The sequence below is a fragment of the Mesoplodon densirostris genome, chromosome 2 (genome assembly GCF_025265405.1).
Source record: "Mesoplodon densirostris isolate mMesDen1 chromosome 2, mMesDen1 primary haplotype, whole genome shotgun sequence".
NCBI lineage: Eukaryota > Metazoa > Chordata > Mammalia > Artiodactyla > Ziphiidae > Mesoplodon > Mesoplodon densirostris.
Genome location: NC_082662.1, coordinates 111,205,008 through 111,229,972, shown reverse-complemented (window position 1 = coordinate 111,229,972; position 24,965 = coordinate 111,205,008). Strand labels below are relative to the sequence as shown.

General features: G+C 38.6%; 1 protein-coding gene across 4 annotated transcripts in view; it reads left to right on the top strand.

Moving 5' to 3' along the window:
- Nucleotides 1-24,965, top strand: part of ARNT (aryl hydrocarbon receptor nuclear translocator) — a 66,465-nt gene that overhangs the window by 36,302 nt on the left and 5,198 nt on the right. For 2 of the 4 annotated variants that reach the window (XM_060090489.1, XM_060090488.1), the window contains exons 5-19: nt 1,325-1,369; nt 3,657-3,870; nt 7,843-8,056; nt 9,238-9,340; nt 12,765-12,830; nt 13,253-13,338; nt 14,887-14,963; nt 15,620-15,754; nt 18,042-18,116; nt 20,429-20,580; nt 23,412-23,522; nt 23,687-23,759; nt 23,943-24,066; nt 24,258-24,360; nt 24,742-24,889. In XM_060090489.1, coding sequence (XP_059946472.1) covers nt 1,325-1,369; nt 3,657-3,870; nt 7,843-8,056; nt 9,238-9,340; nt 12,765-12,830; nt 13,253-13,338; nt 14,887-14,963; nt 15,620-15,754; nt 18,042-18,116; nt 20,429-20,580; nt 23,412-23,522; nt 23,687-23,759; nt 23,943-24,066; nt 24,258-24,360; nt 24,742-24,889 — 1,726 coding nt within the window. The remainder of the gene's footprint in view (nt 1-1,324; nt 1,370-3,656; nt 3,871-7,842; nt 8,057-9,237; nt 9,341-12,764; nt 12,831-13,252; nt 13,339-14,886; nt 14,964-15,619; nt 15,755-18,041; nt 18,117-20,428; nt 20,581-23,411; nt 23,523-23,686; nt 23,760-23,942; nt 24,067-24,257; nt 24,361-24,741; nt 24,890-24,965) is intronic. The other 2 variants (XM_060090491.1, XM_060090490.1) reach the window with 1 other exon arrangement.

Genomic DNA, 24,965 nt, shown 5'->3' with positions numbered 1-24,965 from the left:
GTGAAAGTGCAGAGTCCTAACCACTGGACTTCAGGGAATTCCCAGAACTCATTTCTTTAAGATATGATTTGTTAAGCTAGTTCACCTCACATATCCTCCTTTGGAATTCAGTTAGAGGGCCTTCAGAAGCTTAAATGAATTTTCCCAACTTTTTGAAAAAAAGACTTGTAGTTTGTTAAGGAATTATAACAACCCAATGAACATGAAACTTCACTTAATATCACTGTTTTCTTTCTCTTCTGGTCAGTATGCATAAGTTTTCACATGGTTCTTATCATTACTATGTTATTTTTTGTCTCTTTTTTTTTTCCTGCTGGCCATTTTTTAGAAACTTTCCCATATATTGATAAAGTCATTATACTTGTCATTTTTAGTAGCTAGTCTTTCAGCCTGTTATGTCATACTTAGACTTTTTTTCTTACTCCATTTGTTGTTAATCTCTTTATATTTATATATATATTTAAGATGGAATTGATTACTGATAAACTGGCCCACCAACACCTTGTTTCTTCAGTTGTCACCAACCCTTATAGTATTTTAGTTATCCAGAGAAATTCAGTGATAATCTTTGTAGCCCCCTCCAGGGAAGGGGGAGTTGGTATTAGGATCTAGCAATGTTATGGCTTTATTGCAGAGAAATGGGAAAGTGACTGAATAGAAATTTACTACTTTAGGATCAAATCATTGATAGGGGATATATCAGAAACTTAGCTCTTAGTTTTATTTATGTAATTTCTCCAGTGAAGCTGTTTGGTTCTTTTGTCTGTGAGTGCATGTGTGCTGTATGTGTGTTATAGAAAGATTGTGATCACTTGTTTGACATTCTTATCATGATATACTGTTTGATTTTTTTTCATTATAGAATAGCATATGTGGATATCATTTTTTTTTCAGATTGGGAGCAGTGTGTAAGAATGGTATTCCCATGTTTGTTTCTTGTTCAAACTGTATATCTTTGGTTTCTACAGAGAATGATTGGCTTACTGTGCTCAGATTATGTTAATTTATAATGAATATTGGCCTTGCTTTTATGTTAACCTTTGTCCTGTAAGTTACTTTTTCTTAATCCTAACAGATGGCTTTCTAGAGTTACAGGCAAGGTTCTTGTCCATATTTCCATTTTCCCCTCTCTTCTCTGCATCTGTTTTGTTCTATTTCTTTTCTTTCCTTCCCTTCCCTTCCCTTTTTTCTCTGTCCCTTCCCTCTCTCCTTCCCTTCCTCCCTCCCTTCCTTTCTTCCTCTTTCTTTCTTTCTTCCCTTCCTCCCTCCCTCCCTTCTTTCTTTTTATTTTACTTTTAGCTTAGTTCGTTAATTCTGTTTTTAGGTCGGATGATGAGCAGAGCTCTGCGGATAAGGAGAGACTCGCCAGGTAGGAGAACAGTGTCTTTTGGCATGATGAAGCAGATCATGCTGCTTTTTCTATCCTTTTTCTTATTCTGCTCTTTTCTTCCCCTTTCTCTTCGTGTTTTTCCTTGTCTGTGGCAAGAGAGGACGGGATTTTTAGAAGTTTGTGTGTAACAGGAACTTTGGCTTCCCCCATCAGAAAGTGGGTGGTTGAAGGAACTTTACTTAGGAATTAAAGAAATTGCTATTAGTTTTTATAGATTTCTCTTTTTATCTTAGCACTAAGTTTCACAGAATAAAAAGCTTTCAGAAACAGTGCAGCTGTGCCATTTGGTGCTTTAGCAGGGAAATATTCCTTTATCAGAAAACCAATAAATATATCTGTGTTTGCAATTAGTTCCCAGTCTTTAGGCCTCAGTATTTACTCCACACCTCTCTAGAAGACTCACCCTTATTTTCCTATGTAGGCTCACAGCCTAGATTACTTTGTCACGGCAGTACTGGTGTTGCTTTGGTGATTGAACCTTTTGTGTTTCCCAGAAAAGCTTAGCAGCCTAGATGTGGCTATTTAAAAGATCAGCCTTATGGAATTCAGTGTCAGAAATCTGTCAGATACTAGGAAAATGGGTGCTTTATGTTTGAGCTTAGAATTTTATGTTTCTCAGGCAAAGTAACTAAATGTGAATCTATGTTGTGAGACCTTTTCAGTAAAGGAGACTCTATGGAGTTCTCTTTGGAGACTGTTGTTGATAATGTAGAAATACTGTGGAAGAAATGTTGTGCCCAAATTTTCCTGTTTTTTGGTCTCTGTGATTTGGGATGATTCAGTAGGAGGTAGATCACTAATACCAGTACCAGTTTTTATTACTTCCCCCCTCTTACCTACCATTTCCTCTTTCAGCTGAGCCGCAAGCTCATTTTGCTGCCATTTCAACTTAGGCCTCCTACGAACTCTTTCACTCTTCATAAACCTGATTGGTGTGGTATGGTGGGAAGAACATTGCATTCATTGGGAATGAGGGCAGCCCTTAGAAGAGTCGATTAACTGCTTGACCTTAGTTTGCTCTTATCATAAAGAAGATTTATGTTAGATTTGTTGTGTTCTTTTTGTTTTGGCAGAGAACTTTTGTTCCAATAGAATCCTTAAGTGGTAATAGAAGTCAATAAAAAAGACAAAAGCAAAGCTGCTCAAGTAAAAACAGAAATGTAGCATGTTGTTTGGGTCTCTCCTTGAAGCAGTCCCATAGAAGACACTGAGGAACTATTAGGCTTTTCAGAAATCCAGTTTGAAAACTACTGGATTATTATTTTTAACAATGATACTCTGATTCTGAGGAAGTCAGTATTGGAGATATGTTCCACTTACCCTGGTGAGATCCAGATTGTATGTTTTCAGGCCTTTAAACATCTTCCTGTCCACTTCACTCCTGTTCTCCAGTTCACTTTGTCCCAAATTGGGCACCCATAAGGGACCTCTAGTAGATGATATCTTACAAATCTCATGAGCTCAGTGTACTGGCACCAAACCCAGATAGAGAAGGTAGGGCTTTGTGCATTAGTGGGACAAGTAAAACTTCCAATTCTGCTCTCTAGTGTTGAGAATAAGAGATTCTTAGAACAAACAGCATTTTATAGACCAAGGGAATCTATACTATCAATTCTTGTATCAGCTGTTGAGCAACATACTTGTGTTGGAAAAAATTGGGTCATTTTATGTTTTCAGCCTTTAAAAAGTTGAATTGGTACACATGAAATCAGCCAAGCTGCTTTCAACATTTTTTAAGACTGTCATTTCTTCTTTTTCTAACATCTTTATTGGAGTATAATTGCTTTACAATGGTGTGTTAGTTTCTGCTTTATAACAAAGTGATTCAGCTATACATATACATATATCCCCGTATCTCTTCCCTCTTGTGTCTCCATCCCTCCCACCCTCCCTATCCCACCCCTCTAGGTGGTCACAAAGCACTGAGGTGATCTCCCTGTGCTATGTGGCTGCTTCCCAAGACTGTCATTTCTTAAAACACATTTTGTTCTGAGGGAGTGGTAATTTACATAGGAAGTGAAGTTTCCAGGAGTTAGAATTACTGGTATCTGCTTGTACCCTGTCTGCCATATTAGTTTCTATTCCATACTTGCTCTGCATGAGAAGTTTGGCAAACCTTACTTTAACTTCTGAGACTCAAGCATCACTAAATCTAAATACCGTATTTCTTCAGCAGCTCACTTGGTATTCATATCTCTCTCCCGGCTCCCAAATGGCCAGATGTGACCACCTGGATGGGGCTTCTCCTCTCTCTCTCTCCATGCAGGGAAAACCATAGTGAAATTGAACGGCGCCGACGGAACAAGATGACAGCCTACATAACAGAACTGTCAGACATGGTACCCACCTGTAGTGCCCTGGCTCGAAAACCAGACAAGCTAACCATCTTACGCATGGCGGTTTCTCACATGAAGTCCTTGCGAGGAACTGGCAACACATCCACTGATGGCACCTACAAGCCGTCTTTCCTCACTGATCAGGTCTCTGGGAAGCACAGCTAAGAGAGTCTAGAATCTTTTGAAGGTTTTGATCCTTTTGGGGTAGATGACCATAATCCTGAATAGCGCATTATATTGGGAGTCAGAGCAGAGCTGAGTCTGTAGTTTCTTATTTATTTATTTATTTATTTTATTTTTCGACTGCTTTGGGTCTTTGTTGCTGCGTGCAGGCTTTTTCTAGTTGCGGTGAGCGGGGACTACTCTTAGTTGTGGTGCGCAGGCTTCTTCTCATTGCGGTGGCTTCTCTTGTTGTGGAGCACGGGCTCTAGGCGCGCGAGCTTTGGTAGTTGTGGCTTGCGGGCTCACTAGTTGTGGTTTGTGGGCTCTAGAGAACAGGCTCAGTAGTTGTGGCACATGGGCTTAGTTGCTCCGCAGCATATGGGATCTTCCCGGACCAGGGCTCAAACCCGTGTCCCCTGCATTGGCAGGCAGATTCTTAACCACTGTGCCACTAAGGAAGTCCCTGTAGATTCTTTTTTTTTTTTTTGTGGTACGCGGGCCTCTCACTGTTGTGGCCTCTCCCGATGCGGAGCACAGGCTCCAGACGCGCAGGCTCAGCGGCTGTGGCTCACGGGCCTAGTCGCTCTGCGGCATGTGGGATTCTCCCGGACCGGGGCACGAACCTGTGTCCCCTGCATCGGCAGGTGGACTCTCAACCACTGCGCCACCAGGGAAGCCCCCTGTAGATTCTTTAAAGCACAAGAATTCCGCTCTGAAGGAAATATTCAGACCATGGGAAAGTGAGTTTTGATCCCTGACTATACCATTTATTAGCTTTGGAGCAGTGAGAAGTAGAGAAGAATTGTGAAAGCTATTTAGCAAAACTTATAGGTACTTTAGAACTGTACTCATAAAGAACAGTGGAATCACAGGGAGAAGAAATGACTGTGTCCATGAACCAGTCCTTTTCCTTGGCTTTAGGGTTATAGAGGATGGAAGGAAACTATTTTTTATTCTTCAAGCAGCTTCCAGTTTTAGTGATACAAGGAGTCTAATAGAAAGTTGTTGTTGCTTAGAGATGTGCTCTGTTACATTTGATGAACTATGAGAAAAATAGAGAAGGCAAAAACATTTCCAGCCTTTCAGGAACTCAGTCTGAATATGAATATGTGAGTGGTAGGATACACACATAAGTGAAAAATGATAGGAAAATGGGTACGGAGAAGAAATGCCTTAAAAAACTTATTAATAATTTATATAGGATTAATGTGTGTGTGTGTGTGTGTATGTGTATGTGTGTGTGTGTGTATATATATATATATATATATATATATACATATACATACATACTAGAGGGATAGCTAAAGTGAATAGAATGGCCAGGCCTGAGTGAGAACAGTCAGCAAAAACTTCAAAGAGTAAGGAAGCCATGTTGTGTTTTATTAAAAGTAACACCTGGTTATTGCAGAAAAATTTGTAAAATATAGCAAATATAGGGAAGAAAAAATTGACCTGTGATGCCATGCTTTTATTCAGAGGATTAGAAGGAAAGAAAGAATATAATTTGGAAGAAAGCAATAAGAATTTTCCAAATAGGATGGTCTATATGAAAGTACATATAGCACAGATTTTATATATATGTACAATGAAATAGCTAATTTGTTCTAACAGAACACATACAGATATTGATTCAACAAACTCCAGTAATGCACATTTTGTAAGCTAACCAGGTGCTTTGTGCTATTAGAAATGTAAAGCATGGTAAGAGATAGTCACTGGTAGAAACAGACATGTAAGTAAATCAATCATAATATAAACACAGAATCAGTTCTGTATCAGAAGGAGGTGCAGTAATAAGTCCTGTAGAAGTGCAAGTATGGAAAGCAAAGAATAGGGGAATAATGTTGTAAATATTGGAAATAACTTGATCAAAAGCATAGTGAGAATAATCAGGTTATTTAAGGAAAATCAGGTAGTTTAGCATGCCTTGGGAGATGGTAATAGGAAAGTAGACTGGGACCTGATGATGGAATATTTAGGTGTTATGTTAAATAATATAGATTTTAATTTTTAGGCAATGGGGAGCTATAAAAAATGTGGTAGCATTTTAAGGATGGATTGGAGCCAGTGAAAGCAGGAAGACCATTTGTCTTGGCATGAGATGACTAGGACAGTGACGTTGTATTTGAAAATAAAATTGATAAAACTGAGTTATCCCTGGAGTGTGAGAAAAAGGAGTTAGAGTTTTGAGGCCTGTATCCTGAGAGGAAGGGGTTACTGTTAATCAAGAAAGGGAATGCTAGAAGAGCACAGAGGATTATTTTTGAAGGGGGAAATGACAGGTTTTGAGATGTTGAAATTGAATTGCTGGTAAAATGTCTATTTGGAGATGCTTGATAGACTTTAGGCAAGTCTAGGCATATAGATTTGGGTATCATTTCTTAGTGGAGGAGTGGATATGATTTCTCAGGAAGAGAGTATGGAATAGAGAAGAGAACTTAAGATAGAACCTTGGAAATGCCTACACTTGAGACTTGAACAAAGGAAAGGGAACGTGAAGCAGAGAAGGCACATTTGGAAAGGAAGTATAAGTTGGAGTGCAGTGCCATAGAAGCTAGGGAGAAATAATATTTAAAGGATAAAATGAACAACACTATCAGATATGCAGTGAGATTGAGTAAAATGATATGGACTCAGGAAAGGGGACTTGAGTTGGCAGTTAGGAATACATTAGTAACCTGAAAAAACATGAATGTAGTGGTTTAGAGTGAAGATTGCAGTGGGTTTGAGAAATAAGTGAAAAGTAAGAGAGTAGAGCCAGTGAGTGTAACCCTACTCTTAATTTAAGCTTGGCGCTGAAAGATGAATTGGGCAAAGTTGAGGGAAGTTTTGTATAGAATTGAGAAAACTTGATCATGTTTAAGATCTGAGGGGAGGGACTTCCCTCATGGCGCAGTGGTTAAGAATCCACCTGCCAGTGCAGGGGACACAGGTTTGAGCCCTCGTCCAGGAAGATCCCACATACGGCGGAGCAACTAAGCCCATGCGCCACAACTACTGAGCCTGCACTCTAGAGCCCGTGACCCACAACGACTGAAGCCTGTGCGCCAAGAGCCTGTGCTCCGCAACAAGAGAAGCCAGCGCAATGAGAAGCCCACGCACTGCAACAAAGGGTGGCCCCCGCTCGCCACAACTAGAGAAAGCCTGCGCACAGCAACAAGGACGCAACACAGCCAAAAATAAATACATAAATAAATTAATTAATTTTTTAAAAAAAGATCTGAGGGGAAAGAGAGAAAAACGCCAGTATTTATAGAGCAAGATCCTAAAAAGAGACCAGAGAGAGTGAGATCAAGAACTCAATTATTTATTTAAAAAATAATTTTTTAAAATTTATTTATTTATTTTATTTATTTTTGGCTGTGTTGGGTCTTCATTGCTGTGCACGGGCTTTCTCTAGTTGTGGCGAGTGGGGGCCACTCTTAGTTGCGGTGCGCAGGCTTCTCATTGTGGTGGCTTTTCTTGTGGCGGATCATGGGCTCTAGGCATGGGGGCTTCAGTAGTTGTGGCGAGCGGGCTCTAGAGTGCAGGGTCAGTAGTTGTGGCGCATGGGCTTCGTGGCTCCACGGCATGTGGGAACTGCCCAGGCCAGGGCTTGAACCCATGTCCCCTGCATTGGCAGGCGGATTCTTAACCACTGTGCCACCAGGGAAGCCCAAGAACTCAAGTATTGTTAATGGTAAGCCTTTTTATTCCCTGTCTTGAGTTCTGAGGTAAAGAGGAGGAGGTGGATAGTGACATAGACACATTGAGGAAATACCTATTGGAAAAAACTCTTCTGTCCGTGAGGGTAGTTACATTTAGGTTGCAAAGCTGTGCCTGTGGATTAGACAGAAGCCAGCAATTACTTATGGAGAGATACATATGGCCTGAAGTGTCTTACTTCTTTCCATGAATAATATTTGGTTTTTTAGAAGAGTTCAGTATTAACTTATATTTCTCTTCCTTGGGCAGGAACTGAAACATTTGATCTTGGAGGCAGCAGATGGCTTTCTGTTTATTGTCTCATGTGAGACAGGCCGGGTGGTATATGTCTCTGACTCAGTGACCCCTGTTTTGAACCAGCCGCAGTCTGAATGGTTTGGTAGCACACTCTATGATCAGGTGCACCCAGATGATGTGGACAAACTTCGTGAGCAGCTTTCCACTTCGGAAAATGCCCTGACAGGTATGAGTTAATGTGGATGGAAAATGAATGCCAAATTCTTTCTTCTTTTTTTTTCTGAGATAGAAGAGGTGTTTTAACTCTTAAATTTTTTGATTGAATCTGGCAAAACTTTTAGAATTTTCTCCTTTAATGAATATAATCTGTTCTTTTTATCCACATGCAGGTAATATATTTTGTAGCTCATCTTTAGAAAATGTTTCATTAGTTACAGTGCTCATAAAAAGTTTACTTTGATCTTAATATTAGTGTAAATACACAGTAAAGGCCAAGCCTACAATAACCCCCACCCCCACCCCTCCAGCCATTCCAGAAGAATGAAATTATCCATTTTCTGTCTCATTTGTATGGGTAAATACCTGGTATTTTTTCTATCCAGTTGTGCTTGGCTTTGGCTTGTTATTAGGTTCTATGATAGTAGATTTTTATTTTAGAGGGGGATGATTATCAGTGTATAAGGTGTTTTTCTTTTGTATTTATACTATCTTTCTGTCTTGTTTTTGCCCCCACCTCCACCCCCCCCCCCATTTAATGTTATTCAGTCCTTTTGCCCTAGTTTGGCTGAAGGAAACAAGTCACATCTGCTCCTAAGCGATCTAGAAAAAATTTTAATGTGGAAGCAGATTAAAACTGGTAATTAAAATAAAATCCATTATGGTCATATTAATGTTGGTATTTAGCTTTCATTTATGTTTTTATGGGTTTCATTTTCCTAGTTCTTCCTTTTCCCAAAAGTTCCCACTGGCTTCTGTATAATAAAGGGAGGAACAGTTTTAGCATGAGACAGATTTCTGTAGCATATAAAATTATTTGTTATTAAACCAGTGACATTCACTCCGTGTGTGTGTGTGCGTGCATATGCACATGCATGCGTGTTTATAAAAATAATCAGACTTAAGGATATAGCCTTGCTCTTGCTTGCCAACTTTACCTACTTCTACTCCTGTCTTGCCTTGCACAAAGTTATTTCCAGTGCTTTGAACGGAAGAGTAAGATTCACTGATGGGAACTGAGGTGTTTTAGTCTTGAAAAAAATCTGTCTCCTACTTGGCTTATTCTCTTATAAGCAAGGAGATTGGAGAGCATGAATAGGCTACTTACTTATCTTTGCCTCCAGTATCTCTCTCTCCCTCTTCCCCATACACAAGAATGTACTCCAGACTGTTCTTCACATCCTTCTTCAGGCCGTATCCTTGATCTGAAGACTGGAACAGTGAAAAAGGAAGGTCAGCAGTCTTCCATGAGGATGTGTATGGGCTCAAGGAGATCTTTTATTTGCCGTATGAGGTGAGTGTCAGGATGAGGATTGTGATTTGCCATAGGAAGAATTAAGAGCTGAGGGTTTGATTTCTGGTCAGAGGAGTTAAACTTCTAAATCCAAGCTCCAATTAGATTAAATTTAGCTCTCAAGACCCACGTGAGTTGTAACACAGAATAAAGTGTTAAGGAAACTAACATTTACTGAACTCCTCCTATGCCAAACATTATGATAGGTGCTTTATGTCTGTCATCTCATTTCCCACAACTGCCCAATAGGGTAGAATTCATGGTTACTATTTTGCTGATTAAAAAAAAAAAAGACTCAAAGAAATTGACTTCCCAGGATTACATAGATAATGTTTGATACAGGGTTTTATTTTAATCCATACTAGTCGGACGCCAATACCTATGTTTTTTCCCAGTATATCACGAGGCAACATCCATGTACTCAGACCATTTCTGCACCCCTCCTTTTTTTGTAGAAATTTAAGACTTTATTATGTCTTTCACTTAATATTTAGCATTAATAAATTATATACTATACATTTTAGGATTCTGAAGAAAGGATGGTGATACTTTTCTTCACAGCTAGAGAAAACACCTCTTAAAGTCACAAAATAAATTCAGATTGTATAATGGAAATTGACTACATTGTACGAGAGGATACTTCTTAGAAATGATGAATAGGATATTAAGAAAGGTTTCCTGGGGGAGTTTAAAAATTGAGGCTTCCCTGGTGGCGCAGTGGTTCAGAGTCCGCCCCTCGATGCAGGGGACACGGGTTCGTGCCCCAAGGCCACAACAGTGAGAGACCCACGCACCGCAAAAAAAATAAATAAATAGCCCATCATTAGGGGCTTCCTTGGTGGCACAGTGGTTGAGAGTCCGCCTGCCGATGCAGGGGACACGGGTTTGTGCCCCAGTCCGGGAAGATCCCACATGCCGTGGAGCGGCTGGGCCCGTGAGCCACGGCCGCTGAGCCTGCGCATCCGGAGCCTGTGCTCCGCAACGGGAGAGGCCACAACAGTGAGAGGCCCGCATACCGCAAAATAAATAAATAAATAAATTTTTTAAAGAATTGAATATTATGTGGCTTAGTGGTTTAGAGTAGTTTCTGGACCCAGACTACTGGATTTATCACTTATCTTCTGAGACCCTGAGCAGATTAAATGACTGCTTTGTGTTTGCTTTTTTAAAAAAATTATTTATTTATTTATTTATTTTTGGCTGCGTCGGGTCTTAGTTGCAGCGCATGGGCTCTTCGTTGCAGCACGTGGGCTTCTCTCTAGTTGCGGTGTGCAGGCTCCAGAGCACATGGGCTCAGTAGTTGTGACGTGTGGGCTCTCTGGTTGTGGTGCGTGGGCTCCAGAGCGGGTGGTCTCAGTAGTTGTGGCTCACAGGCTTAGTTGCTCCACAGCATCTGGGATATTAGTTCCCTGACAAGGGATCGAACCTGCGTCTCCTGCATTGGAAGGCAGATTCTTAACCACTGGACCACCAGGGAGGGTCCCCCTGCTTTGTGTTTTTATTTCTTCATCTAATATTGGGAGTTATATCAACCTCATAAAGTTGTTATAAGGATTAGATGAATAAATATATGTAAAGATGCTTAAAATAGTGCATGACACATGTAAAATTCTGTGTAAATTTTATTTATTATTATTAAAGAAGTGAAAGAAAGAGAGGATGGGAGAGTGTTGCAACATGTGGACATGGCTAATGCAGAGACATAGGCAGGAGCAAGATAAATAATAACGAAATATAACAAATAGATTGTGTTGCAGCATAGTGCTGGAGTCAACAAACCACACTCTTTGTTTGTAAATAAATCTTTATTAGAACATAGCCATGCCCATTTATTCGCATACTGTCTGTAGCTGCTTTTGTGCTATAATAGCAGAACTGACTAGTTGCAACAGATTGTATGGCCCACAAAGCTGAAAATATTTACTGTCTGGTCATTTACAGAAAAAGTATACTAACCCCTGATGTAGAGAATCTCTGCATTTGCAGAGCATGTAGAACATTTTGACTTAAAACTCTGAGACAGTTACAAGTTTTAGAAATACCAAACCTGACTTCTTTATCCTTCCTTGTTAGGAGCATTGTTACCAATTTTCTGTGTCAAGTTGTATTCAGAGCCTGTCATCTGGCTGTTAACTGATGGAAGCTTGTTTGATAGTGTAGTGCAACTTTTTTTTTAAATTAATTTTTTTATTGAAGTATAGTTGAATTACAGTGTTGTGTTAATTACTGCTGTGCAGCATAGTGACACAGTTATACATATATATATATATATTTTCATATTCTTTTCCATTATAGTTTATCACAGGATATTGAAAATAGTTCCCTGTGCTATACAGTAGGGCCTTGTTGTTTATCCATTCTACATATACCAGTTTGCATCTGCTAATCCCAGACTCCCAATCCAGTCCTCTCCTACCTCCCTCCCCCTTGGCAACCTCCAGTCTGTTCTCTATGTCCCTGATTCTGTTTCTGTTTCATAGATAGGTTCATTTGTGTCATATTTTAGATTCCACGTATAGGTGATACCATATGGTATTTGTCTTTCTCTTTCTGTTTTACTTCACTTAATATAATGATCTCTAGTTGCATCCATGTTGCTGCAAATGGCATCTTGTTCTTTTTTGTGGCTGGGTAGTATTCCATTGTATATATGTACCACATCTTCTTTATCCATTCTTTCAGTGGACATTTAGGTTGTTTCCATGTCTTGGCTATTGTGAAAAGTGCTGCTGTGAACATAGGGGTGCATGTATAATACCTTTTTTTTGTTTTGTTTTGTTTTGGTGGTATGCGGGCCTCTCACTGCTGTGGCCTCTCCCGTTGCGGAGCACAGGCTCCGGACGCGCAGGCTCAGCGGCCATGGCTCACAGGCCCAGCCGCTCCGCGGTACGTGGGATCTTCCCAGACCGGGGCACGAACCCGTGTCCCCTGCATCGGCAGGTGGACTCTCAACCACTGCGCCACCAGGGAGGCCCTATAATACCTTTTTGAATTATAGTTTTGTCTGGGTATATTCCCAGGAGTGGGATTGCTAGATCATATGGTAATTCTATTTTTAGTTTTCTGAGGAACCTCCATACTGTTTCCCACAGTGGCTGCACCAACATACGTTCCCACCAACAGTGTAGGAGGGTTCCCTTTTCTCCATACCCTCTCCGCCATTTGTTATTTGTAGACATTTTAATGATGGCCACTCTGACCGGCATGAAGTGGTACTTCATTGTAGTTTTGATTTGCATTTCTCTAATAATTAGCGATGTTGAGCATCTTTTCATGCGCCTATTGGCCATCTGTATTTCTTCTTTGGAGAAATGTCTCTTTAAGTCTTCCGCCCATTTTTCCATTGGGTTGTTTGTTTTTTTGTTGAGTTGTATGAATGATAGTGCAACTTAATTGCTTTTAATCTCTCTGTTCATTGAAACAGGTGTGGCAATAGCTCTGTGGACCCAGTCTCCATGAATAGACTGAGCTTTGTAAGAAACAGATGCAGGTGAGATCCTAAGCTGTAAAAAAAAAACCCAAAGGGATGGCCAAGTACCTTTAGAGATCGTCACATTTTCAACTATTTTACTATGTACTTCCTTCAGCAGCCCTCACCCTCATCCCTCACTTCCCAGTTACTTTTTTTATGGCAATATTTTCCTGAACTTCTAAAGCTTTTGCTCATCCTGTTTAAGAAAGTTAGGCTACCACTTTACCTATTGATACTTTCTTCCTGCTGCAGTACCTTTCAGTTGCTTTACTTTGGCAAAGGTAAAAAATATGCTGGTCACTTTTGGGTGGGAAAGGTCCAAGTACAGTCGTCCTGTTTTATAAACACCCAAGAGCCTATAAAGTTAAAGGTACTAAGCCAGCATGGCCTTTTAAATGTTACTGGGTAGGGTTTTCTCCTCACACCTGTAATTTTTCTAGGAATGGACTTGGCTCTGTGAAGGATGGGGAACCTCATTTCGTGGTGGTCCACTGCACAGGCTATATCAAGGCCTGGCCCCCAGCAGGTAGGAAAGTTGAACAGTGACTTCTTCCTGGGTGCAGCAAGTTCCTCACAGAGTCCAAGAAAGTTAGCTAATATTTATCATGTACCTGTAGTATATGAAATGTACTTTGGTTTAAACTGTAATAGGAAAGAAAAAGTGGACTCCTTCCCTTCCTTTATGGATCTTATATTCCAGTTAGGGAGATGGATTACTCAGACTTGAAAATGACTTGGTGATGGCTGTGTCACAGAATGTAGTTTTTAAATGTCCAAATAGTAATGTATACTGAATACCTGTATCTAAGTATTCGTGTGCAAAGAAGCAGTTGACATTGAATGCAGTTGATTTGGGAAAGTTTTCTAAAGTAGGAGCAAGACTTGGATGGAGAAGGGGGAAATGGCTTGATTGTAGTAACTTGTAAAGGGGATATTCTCTGCAAAGACTTTAAATCAGGATGTGAGCAGATTAATTTTACTAGAACTTGAAGTCAAAAAGGGAATGTGAGAAAAGTGGTTGGGGTACAAGGATCAACCTTTTAACCTGGCTTGTCAGAATTTCCAAATCGTAGCAATTTTATTACCTCCCTGCTAGCTAGGTGTGCCTGCGAAGTGGGGGTTGTAGGGAGATAGAAACTAAGAGAGGCAAGGTGGTGTATTTTGGTAAAGGTTAAACTTTGAATTTGGAAAAACCTGGGTTTGATTCTGGCATTATTATTTATTAGTGGTATAACTTAGGGTAAGTTGCTTGACTTGTATGGGAAAAAAACCCCCTCAATTTTCTCATCTATAATTTAGAGATAATATAACCCATATAGAGTTATTGTGAGGATTAGATTTAATGTAAGGAAAGCGCCCAGCCTAGTGCCTGGCATATGGTAGGCACCCAATAAATGGTAGTTAAATGTAATTAAGAAAAATTAATTTTAAGTCATAATGAAGTTTGAACTTTTTAGTTTATATACTGTATAAACCATGCATTTGAGATATACATGGTCTTTTATACTCCTGTGTAGCTCTCAAAGAAATACTATTTTTCTTGGTAAAAAGAAGAAAAATATGCAAAGAGTAGAGGGAAAATGCATCCTTCTTCCTTTTCCACATAAACATTGAAACACTAGCTTGTCTCTTTTCCAAAGGACATAAATAACTATTGGTGTTTGGTTTAATTTCATTTTTGGTTGTTTGCTTACTTTGAAAGTCACAGGTTAGGCAAGACATCCGTTCTCTGCCTGTGATATGGTCACAGAGTAAATGGCTGACTTCATATGTATTTGGTTTGGCCAGCATAGTCTTTTAGAATACTTTGAGTGGGACCTGTAGTCTGCAGTTTATTATAATTAATGTGAGTATAATATATGAATTAATATATATAAAAGTACTTAAAATAGTACCTGATATATATGATAAGTTCTTTGGGTTGTTTACCTTTATTCTTATCTTTCAGCAGTCTGTATTGTTTCATACCTAGTCTCTTCATATCTACATGTGTTTTAAATCTTTACATATCTGACTTTTGAAGGCAATTGAGTTTGAGATACCTGTTAAACCTTTTAACTTCACCTTCCTGAAGGTGTCTCCCTCCCAGATGATGACCCAGAGGCTGGCCAGGGGAGCAAGTTTTGCCTAGTGGCTATTGGCAGACTACAGGCAAGTATGAATTTTCCACATCTATATCACCCATTTTCAGTGGGAGAAAATCTCCTTCAGGATGTGTTCATGTTATTTTTTCTTTTACTCTCTGAATACAAATGAAGAATTCTGAAAAACTCCGAATATTTTGAGGAATATGGTCTTCATAGTTAACATTGCTTCTCTTGGATTTAGCAGAAGCTGAAGAGAGTGAGAGAGAGAGATCTTTTCCTCTTTCATACGTTTAGCTTTGCAATGCTGGATTTTCTATTTCCAACTAATTTCTTTTGCTCCTATACAATAGAAGAGAGATCTTTTCATTTTTCATTACATGACTAACAGTAGAGAATTGGAATTATTTTGATTCTCCTTATAAAAACAGATGTTTCTTGGTTACTTGGGAGTATAATTTTCCAATCTGAATAGTGAATACCACCTAGCTAAATGAAAGTAAGTGGGTTTTAGGTTGAATGAATTATTACCTTTCTTTACAAAGTTCGTGAAGAGTACTTGTGTAGGAGTGGAGCTAGGCCTCATGCCCTATCTGTAATGATCACTTTTTCCTTTTTGGATGGGTTGTGAAAGTTTAGAAATTCCTAAAATTGGAAACCTGATGGGAAATACATCTGTAAAGAATGGTGTCATTTTATCTCATTTTTATCTCTTTCCTTCAGGTAACTAGTTCTCCCAACTGTACAGACATGAGTAATGTTTGTCAGCCAACAGAGTTCATCTCTCGACACAATATTGAGGGAATCTTCACTTTTGTGGATCATCGCTGTGTGGCTACTGTTGGCTACCAACCACAGGTGAGGAGCTGGAGCTATTATACCACTGATATTTAGGCTTCTGTTTTCCCTTTGCTGTGCTGAGATTATTCAATCATATAATTCCAGAGATAGCCAAAACATGTCAGCCCCAACTCAGAAAAAGAGGTGTTCCTAGTCTGTTGATAGCTAAATATAATTCAGCTTCCTACCAAGGTTATCATCTGATCTAGAAAAATATGGCTTGTGAAACCAGGCTGGAGCAGCAGGTACAGATATGTATTTCTTTTTTGTTAGTGATATTAATACAGATAATGATGCAAGAGTGCTCATTTTAACTAGTTATAGTGATTTGGCCACCTTTAGATAATTCATATAATCATCTAGTTGCATAGTAACCCATAAAGTATGCAAATTTAGCACCAGTTATTATGATTTATTTAGATATCTCATTCAGCAGACCAGGTAACTATGTCTGAATTGAGAAACAAGTCATTACATAAACTTTCAAAATTATAGCTGCCAGGAGGGACTTCTGTAAAGAGGTTGGTGAAAAAGAGATCTTGAAAAAGGAGAACAAAGTCAGCATTTACACTACCTGATGCAACACCTGTTGTAAAGCTGTTGTTACCAACACAGTGTGGTGTTGGTGTAGGAATAGTTACATAGATCAGTAGTTGAGAATCGAGTCTGTTCTCACATTTATGGTCAACTGATTTTCAACAAAGATGCCAAGACAATTCAAGGGGAAAAGAAGCTTTTCCGATAGATGGTGACGGAACAGTTGTATACTCATAGGCAAAACAAAACAAAAAGAACTTAGACTCTTACCTCACACTGTACACAGAAATCAACTCTAAGATATAAAGGTGTAAGTGCCAAAGTTATAAAACTTCTAGAAGAAAATAGGATAAAATCTTTGTGATCTTGAGTTAGGCAAAGATTTTTTTTTTTGGCCATGTTGTGCAGCTTGCAGGATCTTAATTCCCCCACCAGGGATTGAACCCAGGCCACAGCAGTGAAAGTGCCGAGTCCTAATGACTGGACTGCCAGGGAATTCCCTAGGCAAAGATTTTTTATATGACACTAAAAGCATGATTCACAAAAGAAAAAATTTGGTAAGTTGGGTTTCATAAAAGTTAAAATTTGCCCTTTTAAAAGGGCATCATTAAGAAAGTGAAAAGACCAGCCACAAATTGGGAGAAAATATTTGTAAATCATATAACTGAAAAAGGATTTGTATCCAGACTAAGGAACTCTCAGAACTCATTAAGACAACCGGCCAGTAAAAAAGGGGCACAAGATTTGAATAGACATTTCACCAAAGAAGCAATATGAATGACATATAAATAGTTGCTTGTCATTAGGAAAGTACAGATTAAAGCCACAATGAGATACCACTATATGCCCATTAGAATGGCTATCATCAAAAAGTATTGGTAAGAACATGGAGAAACAGAACCTTCATACATTGTTAGTAGATAAGTAAAATGGTATAACTACTTCGGAAAACCATTTTGGCAGTTTCTTAAAAAGTTAAACATACACTTACCTAATTGCTACAAATTAGCAATTCCACTCCTAAGTATTTACCCAAGAGAAATGAAAACATATGTTCACACAAAGATTTATACACAGATGTTCATATCTGTATTATTCATAATAGCCAAAAAGTGGAATGTCCATTAACTAGTGAATGGATACGCACTGTGGTATATCCATGTTAGAATACTTATGAGCAATAAAAGGGATATACTGTTGATACATGGAACAACATAGATGAACTTCATAGATGAACACAAAAATGTTGTGTTAAATGAAAGAAGCCAGACACAAAAGAGTACCTACTGTATGATTCCATTTGTATAGAAAAGGCAAAACTGAAGAAGCAGAAGCAGATCAGTGGTTGGCCAAGGGATTAGGAGCAGGGATTGACTACAAACGGGCAGAAGGGAACTTTTGGGTGCAGTGGACATGTTCTAAAACTGAATTGTGGTAATGGTTGTATAACTGTGTAAATTTATTATAGGTCATCAAATTAGAATTATAAAGTTCATTTAGAATGAGTGAGTTTATCTAAATTATACCTCAAATCTGTAAAAAATTCAGTTAAAATAAATGTACAATATCCTGAAAAAGAAGAATGCTCTAGAGGTCAGTTGTTTAGCAGATTCCGTCTTTTTTTGATTGTCTTTCCCCACCCCCCGCCACTCTTATCCATAATCCTAGGGTAAAAGCAAGAGAAATGAAATCCAAGTCCCCTGCTAATGGCTCAGGAAAGTTAGATGATCATAAAAGTGTCAATTTTACTCTTCTTTTTCTCTTTTAGGAACTCTTAGGAAAGAATATTGTAGAATTCTGTCATCCTGAAGACCAGCAGCTTCTAAGAGACAGCTTCCAACAGGTAACTTTTTTTCCTGGTTTGGATTGGAATAGTATTTTAATCTAATATCTATTACTACATTCATTCCACAAATATTTATTGACTGCTGATTAATCGAGTACTGTGGCAGACCCTGCAGTTTTATGTTCTTTAGTACTTAACCTGTATTTTTAAGAAACAGAAAAGGACCAGTACTTTGAAACTATGGATAATGTTCAAGGTATTTTTGTTTGACTTTGGCTACTCAGTGTCTTATATCCAAGGGGCTGTCTTTAAAGTATTTAAAATATTCTACACTTCACTGAACAGTGGATAGTAGTTGAAAAATTCATTTCACGGTTCTTTTATAGATAAGTGAAAGTTGGCTCTTAATTGTAAGCAAACTCTTATTTTCAGGCCCTAGATCCTGAAAACATCTGGCGAATTTAATTTCAGGACAGACTTGGCTTTAGATAGTAGCTCTTACTTTGTATTAGACTGGTTAGTTTTCCTCTTTAAGCCTCAATAGTGTTTTTATTGATACAATGGGTATATAAGATAAAGCATTTAAAGCACAAAGGCCAACTTCTAGAGGAAATCAGACAATGGCAGTAAAAAGTCTCTCTGTCTCTCTAATTCCTCAGCATCACCTGTTCCATCCATGCACATTCCATGTATGGGTAGTCTTTTTTTTTTTTTTTTCTTGTACTGTAGTCTTAGGAAAGCTATTCTGACTTCTGTTGAAACCATTCAAAGCTGAGGACATGGACTTCTGGCAGTGCGAGAAGATGTTGTACAGTATACTTTAAATCCATGAAATTCATAATTCTGACGCTTTGGGCCACAGAGTATCACTTTATCGCTTCTAGAAAAATGTTTATTCCAAAGCAATGGGCCATATATACACTCTGTAATCTCATGGTTTTTATTCTGACATCAGTTGCTGCTATGATACTAGAGTACAGAAGCAAAGGTACTTTTTAATGTGCAGTCTAGTTGCTGCTTACTGGTTGCTGATTTCTAGATTTTGATGTTTCTTATGTCTACATGGATTTGTATTTCTTTTTGCTTTTCAGTACATAAATTTAGTTGCTAATGAAGGTTGTTTTTCTCTTTTTTTTTCCCATTTTGGTTCGTGTCATGCTTTGTTTCACATTTGATTTTTTTAAGTTTTATTTATGTATTTTAACTGTGCCATTTTATTATTGCTAAGTGAAGTATGTCCCGTTTTCTGTTACAATTATTTCTCAGTCAGATTGTAATGTCAGCAGTTACTGCCACTTAACTTAAACACAACTTAAACACAAATGTTATCACTTAACTTTTTCTTAAAAAGCAATTTAAAGTGTAGGTATTTTGAATTACTGGGCTTATACTTCATTGGCATGGATATGTACAGTAATAATCAGGTTTCAAATCCAGTACTTAGTTTGTATACAAATGTAATGATGTTCATTGTGCATATATTATACAGTGAGCACATGTATTAAAGACTACTTATTATTGTTTAAATGTAGATGTTCATATGTCATTTCTTGTTTATAATGTTAAATAAATGTTGTTCATAAAAAAAAGAAAAAAACACATAGCCTAGTCCTTGACATATAGTAAGTACCAAATAAATGTTAGCTGCTAATATTATTTTTTTTTACTGTTAAGGAGGGGGTTCAAAAGATTATTTTCTGTTCTTTGAGATTAGAAACTAAAATGATCTAAAATTGCTTTCTTTTAAAAAATAAAAGCAAAACAAAACTAAAGCCAACTTAGTTTTATTTATAGAAACCTTCATGGGTGCTATGAAAACAGAAATTCTCAGGCTTGGCAGAAAAAGCTAGGATTGAGGGGCAGCATATAAGCTATGTTCAGTGTCATTAAACTTATAAACTCCTAGTTAATTTGCTAGATCAGTGTATCTTTAAGGGACTTGGTTTTTATTTGTTTTTTGGTTTTTTTTTTTACAACTTTATTGGAGTATAATTGCTTCACAATGGTGTATTAGTTTCTGCTTTATAACAAAGTGAATCAGTTATACATATACATCTGTTCCCATATCCTTTAAGGGACTTTCCAGAGGAAGTGGGGAAAGGTAGTCTTTTCTCTCCTGGAATAATTGTTACTCCTGTTTGATATTGACAAGAGTGGTTAGATAGCTTGGGACTCTGAGAAGAAACATGATAAATATATCTCCTTATTGTTTAGTCACTTACTTTTACTCCCCAAAACAATAAAATGTTTTGTTAGTAACATTGCTAGAGACTGTTACTTCAAGGACAGTGACACAAGGATCTTAAGGTTGTAAATGTCTAAAGGAAATTTTTTGTGGGTTTCAACTGATAGCATGAAAACTTTTTCAGGTGGTGAAGTTAAAAGGCCAGGTGCTATCTGTCATGTTCCGGTTTCGGTCTAAGAACCGAGAATGGCTCTGGATGAGAACCAGCTCTTTTACTTTCCAGAACCCTTACTCAGATGAAATTGAGTACATCATCTGTACCAACACAAATGTGAAGTATGTACCATAAAGACCTTTTCCAATGTTGGGATTTCTCACGGGCCAAGTCTGCTTAGCCTTATCAGGTTACCTCCTCTTCTACTTTTCTAGTAGTAAACACCATTATTTCTTCATCTTCCAACTTCTTAGGATTTGGGGTAGTTCATCCAGGTAGAGTAAAAATTTTTTTTAATTTAATTTTTTACTAGAGTATAGTTGATTTATACAGGTAGAGTAAAATTTTAACAAACAGTAGCTTAGAGACTAGATTCTGAAATGTGAAGGGTTTGGTCAGTTGACCTTTGAACAACATGAGTTTGAACTGTGTGGGTCCACTTATATGCAGATTTTTTTCAGTAGTAAATGCTACAGTACTACGTGAGCTGCATATACGGAGGGTCGACTATAAGTTATACTCAGATTTTTGACTGCTCAGAGCATTGGTGCCCCTAACCCTTGTGTTGTTCAAGGGTCAACTGTATTTCAACTTTATGTTTCAACCTTTTTAGAAAGGATTTTGTTTTATACACCAGTTTATCACTCTAGTCTGACAGGAAATTTTTCTAGAGCAAGTATCTGCAAACTTTCTGTAAAAGACCAGATACTAAATATTTTAACATTGTGGGGCATACAGTCTCTATTGCAGCTTCTCAATTCTGCTGTTATAGCATGAAAACAGTTCTAGACAAATGAAATGAATAAAGATGGCTGTGTTCCAGTAAACTTTTATTTACAAAAACAGGCAATGGACTGGATTTGGCCCACAGACCATAGTTTGCTTTAGAGCATAGCTATATTCACTCTTTTGTTAGCTTCTGTTTCTCTGTTCCTTGATTCTTTTCCCTTTGAACTTTCTCAGCTTTGTAAGAAACAATTTTATTAAAATAGATTTCATATACCATACAGTTTACTCATTTAAAGTGTACAGTTTCTTAAGTATGTCACAGGGTTGTGCATGTATTACCACACACACAAAAAAACTATTACCTCCAGAGAAATCCTGTACTAATTAACGGTCATCCTCCCCAAGCCCTATGTAACAACTATTCTATTCTGTGTCTCGCCTGTTCTTATAAATGGAAACATATAATATATGGTTCTTTTCTGACTGGCCTCTTTCACTTAGTATAATATTTTAAGGATCATCCATGTTGTAGCATGTATCTATACTTCATTTCTTTTTTTTTTTTTTTTTTTTTTTTTTTGTGGTACGCGGGCCTCTCACTGCTGTGGCCTCTCCCGCTGCGGAGCACAGGCTCCGGACGCGCAGGCCCAACGGCCATGGCCCACGGGCCCAGCCGCTCCGCGGCACATGGGATCCTCCCAGACCGGGGCACGAACCCGTATCCCCTGCATCGGCAGGCGGACTCTCAACCACTGTGCCACCAGGGAGGCCCCTTCATTTCTTTTTATTGCCAAATAATATTGCTTTGTATTGGTATACCACATTTTGTTTATCCATTCAACAGTCGATGGATATTGAGTTGTTTACACTTTCTGGCTACTAAGACTGCTGCTATGAACATTTGTGTACTAGTTTTTGTGTGGATATGTTGGGTTTTTTTTTTGCGGTACGCGGGCCTCTCACTGTTGTGGCCTCTCCCATTGCGGAGCACAGGCTCCAGACGCGTTGACTCAGCAGCCATGGCTCACGGGCATAGCCGCTCTGCGGCATGTGGGATCTTCCCGGACCGGGGCACGAACCTGTGTCCCCTGCATCGGCAGGCGGACTCTCAACCACTGCGCCACCAGGGAAGCCCTGTGTGGATATGTTTTTATTCTCTTTGGTATATACCTAGGAGTAAAATTGCTGGGTCACATGGTGACTCTATGTTTAATCTTTTGAGGAACTCCCAAACTGTTTTCCAAAGCTGCTGTACCATTTTACATTCTCATCAGCAATGTATGAGAGTTCCAGCTTCTCCATATTCTTGCTGTCTTTTTTTATTGTACCCATCCTAGTGGGTGTCGGTTGTCAAGGTACTTCTTTTCCATTTAATCTATCTGTGTAGAATTGGCCTTAAACCCACGTGTGAAGATCTGATTATAAATAATTAGCAAGTGTGAATAATATCGGTGACAACATTGAGTCTCTGTCCTCCAATTCAACTTTTAGGGCTTGTAAAGTTTAGTTCTTTGCTAATTAATTTTAGTATAACAGAGTGGATTCAGTTAGAAATTTTCATTAACTTAAGACTCAGGTCATTGTAGTTTTTTGGGTTTTTGATTTTGTGTCTTTATATTACAGAACAACAACTGTTTTGTGTTTCTGTTTTGCTTAAATTTTGAAATGTTTAAGTCTTTTTAAGAAGTTGTTCCTGGAAATAATGGCTTTCCCCATTTTTGCATACTACAAGTTTTTCCCACTACAGTAAGTTTTAGTTGATTCTTAATATTTTATTTTGTAATAAATACTCTTTGTAGAAAGTTCGGAAAGTATTGAAAATAGTAAAGAGAAGGAAAAAAATTCTCACTATCCAGAAATAGTCTTTGTTAATGTTTCATTGTGTACTTTCAGTTTTTTACTTATGCTTTTTTTAAAACACAATATATGGATATACAACATATACATACACACATCCACAACGACTAGGTATTGAATACCTGGAAGGAGTTAGAGCCCAAACAGGATGAACTCTTGTTCCATAGGACATAGTTTCTATTTGTACCGTGTTTTCTGTAGTGTGAATTATTTGCTGAATCTGAAGTTACAGGTTATCGTAGGATTGGACTTGAAAGGGGAATTTATCAGTGATTACCCCATGTACAGGTGAATCTATAATGTCTTATGTACAAACAGAGTCAGATACTTTTTTTTTCTTTGTTCTCTCTACTCTTCATTTTCCTAGGAACTCTAGCCAGGAACCACGGCCTACACTGCCCAACACAATCCAGAGGCCACAGCTAGGTCCCACAGCTAATTTATCCCTGGAGATGGGCTCAGGGCAGCTGGCACCCAGGTGAGAAATGGTCAAAGAATCATTTATTGAGCAGTGACTAGCCTGGGGTGGTGGCCGTATACAGTCCCACTTTTTTGTTTATTTGTTTGTTTTAAGCCCTTTCCCCAGATTCTTTTTAAAAATCTCTTTTCCCGTTTCTCTCTTTACTTGCCTTTAACATATAGGCAGCAGCAACAGCAAACAGAATTGGATGTGGTACCAGGAAGAGATGGACTAGCCAGCTACAATCATTCCCAGGTTAGTGTGTCTTCTTTGAAGGATGGTGAGCATTTCCTTAAGAAGTATCCCTAAGAGCCAGTTAGAGTATATATGTATCTTTACATGAATTTTAGGGTTATTGAGTTGTCATGTTAAACCTTCTTATTTTTTCTTATTTTTTTTTCTTATCTTCTTCTTATTTTTATCATTGTATTTCCACAGGTTTCTGTTCAGCCTGTGACAACCACAGGGCCAGAACACAACAAGCCCCTCGAGAAGTCAGAGGGTCTATTTGCCCAAGATAGAGATCCAAGATTTTCAGAAATCTACTCCAACATCAATACGGGTATGTTTCTTCCTTATTCTCATTTTAAATTCTCATTATCATCACTTACTGATGGGCCTACAATTGCCCAATCAGTAGTGTCCCAGTATATTTCCATTTAATCCTAATACCTCATGAGTAAATAGGAACTTGCTGAACTAATATACTACAGCCCCTTGACTGGCCCTCCCCCAACTCCTTTTGGTCCACAGATCAGAGTAAAGGCATCTCCTCCAGCACTGTCCCTGCCACCCAACAGTTATTCTCCCAGGGCAACACATTCCCTCCTACCTCCCGGCCGGCAGAGAATTTCAGGTGAGCCCCATATGTGTGTGCTACTTTACCTGGCAACTGAGGGATTCAGTTACTGAATCCAAGTTTTATTCTTCCCTAACTTTCTCTGGTTATTTCAGACAAAGCAGTGGAACTTGTAGGCCTGGGATGAGACAAGCTTGCTTTTCTTCCTCCTTTTTCTTTGCACCTGTCCTGTTGCCATGTTCTAGGTTCCATCTCTGTGTGTCCTGATCAGTGTGTGACTGTCAGTCTTTCTCGTCTTTTCCAAATTCTGTTATCAAGTTTTCCTTAACCCCAGGGAGTCAAGGGAATCTAGGTATAGCACTAGATTGTCCTGTGATTCCTAGATTCTGTGATAAATGCACCTTTTTAATCCTTACCTCACTATTTGTTCACTCGTAGAAATAGTGGTCTGGCCCCTCCTGTAACCATTGTCCAGCCATCAGCTTCTGCAGGGCAGATGTTGGCCCAGATTTCTCGCCACTCCAATCCTACCCAGGGAGCAGCCCCAGCTTGGACCCCTAGCACCCGCCCAGGCTTCTCTGCCCAGGTAAACCTTCTCATCTGTCTGTCCCTTGTGTATTTTTTGTTTGTTTGGTTAGGCTTTTCTACATATGTAAAATTAT